Source organism: Rhinopithecus bieti, unplaced genomic scaffold (genome assembly GCF_001698545.2).
Source record: "Rhinopithecus bieti isolate Rb0 unplaced genomic scaffold, ASM169854v2 scaffold_10620, whole genome shotgun sequence".
Taxonomy (NCBI): Eukaryota; Metazoa; Chordata; class Mammalia; order Primates; family Cercopithecidae; genus Rhinopithecus; species Rhinopithecus bieti.
Window position 1 is genome coordinate 190,092 of NW_016806453.1, and position 6,906 is coordinate 196,997.

At 36.2% G+C, this 6,906-nt stretch overlaps 1 protein-coding gene across 1 annotated transcript in view; it reads right to left on the bottom strand.

Annotated features, from left to right (window-relative positions):
• Positions 1–6,906, bottom strand: part of LOC108532548 (O-acetyl-ADP-ribose deacetylase MACROD2-like) — a 99,407-nt gene that overhangs the window by 5,195 nt on the left and 87,306 nt on the right. The window contains exon 3 of the mRNA XM_017876674.1: positions 6,334–6,441. Within this exon, the coding sequence (XP_017732163.1) occupies positions 6,334–6,441 (108 nt within the window). The remainder of the gene's footprint in view (positions 1–6,333; positions 6,442–6,906) is intronic.

Here is a 6,906-nt window from a genome sequence, read left to right on the forward strand (position 1 = left end):
TTGCATTGGGGAGTTATACAAGATATAAATGATGAATTGATGGGTGCTGACGAGTTGATGGGTGCAGCACACCAACATGGCACAAGCATACATATGTAACAAACCTGCACGTTATGCACATGTACCCTCGAACTTAAAGTATAATAAAATAAAAAATAAATAAAAAATAAAAACATGTACATAAATGTTCATAAAAACTGTACTGGTAACAGCAAAATACTGAAAAGAATCCAAATGTCCCTCAATGGGTGAATGGTTGAACAAACTCTGGTACATCCATACAATGAACTACTACTCAACAATAAAAAGAAATGCACAATTATTGAATTGATAAATATATAAATTCATTAATTCATTAATACAATCTGAATGGCCCTCAGGGCATTATGTTTAGTGAAAAAAGGCAACCTTAAAAGATTACATGCTGTATAATTCCATTTATATGACTTTATTATTATTATTAATATTATTTTGATTGACCAATCATTGTATACGTTTATGGGGTACAATGTGATGTTTTGATATATGGTATACACAATGTGGATGATTAAGCCAAACTAATTAACACATCCATCACCTCACTTATCTATCATTTTTTATGGTGAGACATTTGAAATTTACTTCCTTAGTTATTTTGAAATATATAATACATTATTATTTATTACAGACACCCTGCTACAAGATAAATCTCAAAACCTATTCCTCCTGTGTATCTAAAACTTCGTAACTTTTGATCAACAACTCCCCATTCCCTTCCTCCAATCCCCCTCCAGCCTCTGGTAACCATACTTTCTAATGTAAGTGCAATTTCTGTGGCAATGAAAGCAAAACAGACAAATGGGACAGCCTCAAACTAAAAAGCTTCTGCACAGCAAAGGAAACAATTAACAAAGTGAAGAAACAACCCACAAAATGGGAGAAAATATTTGCAAAGAATACTTCTGAAAAAGAGTTAATAGCCAAAATATATAAAGAACTTAAAGAACTCAACAGTAAGAAAACAACCCCATTAAAAATCACGCAGAGGACCTGAACAGACATTTCTCAGAAGACATACAAATGACCAACAAGTACATGAAAAAAATGCTCAGCATCACTAATCATTAGGGAAGCACAAATGGAAACCAAAATGAGATATCATTTCACACCTGTTGGAATGGCTTTTGTCATGTTGAAACAGAACAAGTGTTGGTGAGGATGCAGAGAAAAGAGAACTCCTGCACGCTGCTGGGAACGTACATTAACAGAGGAAAACACCATGGAGGTTCCTCAACAAGCCAGAAATAAAACTGCCATATGATCTGTTGATTCTACTTCTAGGTATCCAAAGCAACTGAAATCAGTATGTCAAAGGGATATCAGTAGTGGCACGTTCACTGCAGCATTATTAATTACGTCTTTGTAGAATTATATTCCATTCTAAAAACGATAAAACGGTGGAGATGGAAAACAGGGAGGGAGGCAGATGGGTGGATATAAACACAAAGGTGGCAGCAAGAGGGGGTTCTTTATTTTTTTTGAGATGGAGTCTTGCTCTGTTGCCCAGGCTAGAGTGCAATGGTGCAATGTCAGCTCATTGCAACCTCCACCTCCCGGGTTCAAGCGATTCTCCTGCCTCAGCCTCCAGATTAGCTGGGATTACAGGCACCTGCCACTGCACCCAGCTAATTTTTATATTTTTAAAAGAGTCGGGGTTTCATCATCTTGGCCAGGCTGGTCTTGAACTCCTGACATCATTATCCACCCACCTCGACCTCCCAAAGTACTAGGATTACAGGCGTGAGCCACCACGCCCAGACAGCATGAGGGAGTTCTTTTATGATAATGGAATAGTTCTGTATCTAGATTGTGGTGGTGGTCACATGAATCTATGCATTAAATAAAACTACAAAGAACTACACACACATATACACACATTCACATGAATGCAAGTTTAAAAATGGTTAAAACTTGAATAAAGTCTATAGTCTAGATAACAGTAATGTAACAGTATCAATTTTGGTTTTGACATTGGGTAAACACGGACATAAAATGGCAACAATACACACTGGGGACTCCTAAGGTGGAAGGAAAAGAAGGGGCAGGGGTTGAAAAAGTAACTATTGGGTACTACACTCATTACCTGGATGACAAGATCAATCATACTCCAAACTTCAGCATTGTGAATATACCATGCAACGAGTATACAAGTACTCTCTGAATCTAAAATAAATTATTTTTTAAAATCTGCTTTTGATGTTGTACTATAGCTATATACAAAGCCACCATTGGGAGAAGTTTACACAGGGTTCACAGGACTCTGTGCTATTTTGTCTTTTCTATTGTTATTTCAAAATAAAAGTTTAAATAAAAAATGGTCTTGGTTATGATAACCTGAATTTTGACCCCAGGTCTGCCTAACTCTAAACTTGTGCTACCGCCCTGTGTACTATAATGCTTGCAAAATCTGTTTTATTAAAACATACTAAACATGCATAATTTCCTAGAGAGAAGAATATAATACACAAGAAGTCCATCCTGGGTCACATTTAAAGAGGTTAAGGCAGTTCAAAACACACATTATTAGAAAGAAGTTTAAAATATGAAGTCATTTCATTCATAGCAACTAAGACCAGGTGTTCCAATGTACTAATACGGTCATGAAAAGAGTACTTCAGAAGTCTAACAGGAGGTGACGGGGCTGCTTTGGCATAGTGACTAGGGGTACTGTTTTTCACTCCCCTCCCAGTAGAGGCAGTTCTATAGTTTCCTGCCATGTTGCCTTGTTCACTTGAAAAGTTAGCAGCTGTTCCACTCCTTCCACACCAGGCAAACAAACTGCACAGCAGAAAGCTGTAAATAGAGCCATTACAGTGTATATTCATTTGGCATCCCTTTTCCATCTACCTGGGATCTTCCTGATGAGACTATCCTTGTGAGATGCAAAACATGGCCAAATTACAATCATCACAGCCAGAGAGGTGAGTTAAAATTACCGAATCATTTTGGGAGGAAGCAAAAGTTGCTGCCTGTCTTCATATAAACTCATCATACCCTTACATATTATGCAGCAGCTATGAAAAGTTATACATTTAGGCAAGAGCAAGATAATATTTAAAAGAACAAAATAGTGATGAGGTAGTTAATGATGTTCTTCTGTTTTGCACCATTTTATTTCGATAATTACTCCCAAAATATTTTTATTAATTGATCAGATAAAACAAAAAACAGAACCAATTGGTTCACTGTGTCAAGCTTCCAATGCTGAATGTCCCATTTGTCAAAGATCTACAAATTCAATTCCATATATTAAATAATTCAATTTAACAAATACACAGTATTAAATACTTTTAAGAAGGAGATGACATTGCTTTAGGAGTTGACACAAAAAGAAAAAATGGTACTAATGTGTGGCTTCCATGGGAAGACAGCAAAACCAAGAAAAGACCATTATTACTCTTATTAAGTGTGTGCTAACAGGGCAAAATCAATGTTATCTTAATAACAAGAAGGAGAAAACCTGTGAGAGTGATCTTCAAGTATTTAAAAAGGAAGTAGATATGATCAATTGTATTTCCTCAGGACAGGACTAGGAGTAATGGTTAGAAATTACAAGAACATACAGGAAGGCTGATAGTGTATTTATATACATATGTACATACATATATACATTTTTTAAAATTTAAAAGATATATGTGTATAAATATATATATTTTTATGTGTCTATATATATTGATGTATATGCCCTAAATTCTATAAATAAATGAGCTTTAACTTTTTTTTTTTTTTTTTTTTTTGAGATGGAGTCTCACTCTATCGCCAGGCTGGAGTGCAGTGGCATGATCTCGACTCACTGCAACCTCTGCCTCCTGGGTTCAAGCAATTCTCCTGCCTCAGCCTCCCAAGTAGCTGGGACTTACAGGCACACACCACTATGCCGGGCTAATTTTTGAATTTTTGGTAGAGATGGGGTTTCATCATGTTGCCAGGATGGTCTCGATTTCTTGACCTCATGATCCACCTGCCTTGGCCTCCCAAAGTGCTGGGATTATAGGCGTGAGCCACTGTACCTGGCAGAGCTTTAATTTTTAAAAATTTAAAAGATCATGTGTATACAGATACATATGTGTGTATATATAAACGATCATGTGTGTGTGTATATACATAAAAGATATATATACACACACATATCTTTTATGTATATATACACACATATGATCTTTTAAATGTTTTAAAATTAAAGTTCATATATTTATAGAATTTAGGGCATATACATTAAATTACTATCTGTAGTGATATCTTATTAAAACTACTGGAGAGGACTTCCTGAGACCCTTTCTAAGGGCCTATCTTCCCCCAGAGGCCCCATGGGACAGAGAAAGCATCTTGATACCCAGGGCCACAAATGAACAATCCACAGATACTACATATAAGGGAGACCTGTATCCTATGAGGTAACTTGAGGATGAAAGAGTGAGTCATATTGGGTGGCAATTAAATGACCCAGCCTCCTCTCTCAAGAAGACTTTACATTTTAGACCGGCAGCAGAAGCAGCAAAGGAGAAAGGAAGTGCAGAAGCATCAGAAGAAGAAAAGGAGAAAACTGAGCCTTGATTACGGCAAAGCAGCTATGGTACAAAGCAACTGACATCCAATCCTTTTTTTTTTTTTTTTTTTGAGACAGGGTCTCAATCTGTCACCCAAGCTGGAGTGCAGTGGTACGATCTCGGCTCACTGCAACCTCCACCTCCCAGGTTCAAGCGATTCTCCTGCCTCAGCCTCCCGAGTAGCTGGGACTACAGGCGCTCGCCATCATACCTGGCTAATTTTTGTATTTTTTGGTAGAGATGGGATTCACCATGTTGGCCAGGCTGGTCTTGAATTCCTGACTTCAAGTGATCTACCCACTTCGACCTCCCCAAGTGCTGGAATTACAGGCATGAGTCACCATGCCCAGCTGTAACTGATACCCAATTCTAAGGGAACAATAAGCAGACCAGTATTCTGAACTTTCTGCTCAATTGCCAGAGCTGTACAATATCCTTGAACAATGTTTCAGTTCTCCATTAGACCCTTCTGTTCACCTGCCAATGCATTTTCCTACTATCCTGTGTGAATTTATTATCACCACAGGGAACCTGGAGATAACACTGAACTTCACCTGAACTCTGTACTCTTGGAAAGAGTCACAGTCAAGAAATTACCCCTATCCTTTTGTGTTCTGGGAACAGGCTTACTAGATAAAACTGACAGATGACCACCTTGCAGCCAAATGACAAGGCCAGAAATGGACTTTCCAAATTCCCATTCTCTGTCTCATACATGATTAGCCAAACTCTTCATCCCTATTTGCCATTCTGGTTGGTCAATGCCCACCAACGACCCGACCAAACTTTAGTCAGGCTCCTCTCCTTCCTTGAAACCCCTGAACTTTGGTCCACCCTGAAGCAATGGAAGGTGAGCCACCCCTCCTTAACAGCCATTCCTCAGAACCAGCTGACCTCAGGGAAAAACATTCCTGATAACACAATATTCTGCCTCCCGCTATTGGAATCATCCTCCTCCTTTTATTGTAATAGTCTATTTAGATAAAGCCTCTCCTTACCTAAGTCCAGATTTGTTTTTAATTGACACTTGCAACCTTCAAACAGCCTAACTTTACAAAACACAAATTACACAAATTAAAACCATTAAATATCCTCTCATTTACAATATTTTTATAGAATCACAGCTATTACATCTTTTTTGATATATAGCCACATAATAAAATATAACATCTGTTAAATTTTTCCCAATGTTGAAATAGGAAAACTAGACAATTAATTATTAAAAATAATTAAAATGTGCTGGTTAAAATTAAGCATTTCACGATGAAAATGAAAACCAGAACCCAAACAACTTAAGTTTTGAAATCACTGAAATAATTTCTTTATATTTTCACTTTTGTCTTACACAGTTCAATCATTGCCTGACAACCTATTCAAAAAAAGAAAAAAGCTTGATGAGCTTGTATTTATGTTGGGCAACTATTAATTCAAGCTATGAAAGTAACAATAATATACTTGCTAAAGTTCTTTCTGAAGAACTTTCTGCAACAATCTGTCACTTCTCCAGTGGTCCAATATCCTAATCTCAACCTAGCACCTTTCACTGTAGAGGGTGCTGTAGATGCACATTAATTGCAGAACATACAAAAACAAAGATCTCCAATGTGTTCAATCAAGAAGAGAAATAGCTTAGACATTTATACATCAGAAAGCATTTTTTTCTAAAATACTTACATTCTTAATTATAAAAAATATTTTGAAATAATACTTATTTAACAAACACATCACAGAAAAATCACCTACTCACCAGCATTGACTATAGCATCTACCTCTAGCAATGTGATGTCACCTCTATAGAGAGAAACTTTTTCAGTCAAACTTTTCTTCACCTGGGATGTTTCCTGAGTATTTTCTTCTGTAATAGAAAATGGATATATATCAATAATAATATTATTAATTTAATCAAGATAATTTTTTACTCAAGACTACTACAAGACCCAGTATGTGTCATGCTCTACTACAAAAAACAAGTGGAAACAAGAGCGTAAGTACAAGGGGTGTGGTTTATTCTCTATTTTGTAATTCTCAAAACAAACACACTATCACATACAAAATGGACATACAATAAAATTTTAGCATGTTACATTGGTCAACAAGAAATTCAATACTTATGGGTAATTTTATTAAAATATCCATTCTAAAATAAAATTACGTACCATTGCATTCACAAGGAGGTAAGAAAAAGATGTTTTAATCTTTAATGTTAGGTAAGAAGAACTTACCTAAAAGGCATCCTTGATAAGAATATATATATATATTTGAGCAAAAAAAATTTAGGTTCAGCTCTTTGCTACTTTTTCTTTTCTTTTTTTTTTTTTTT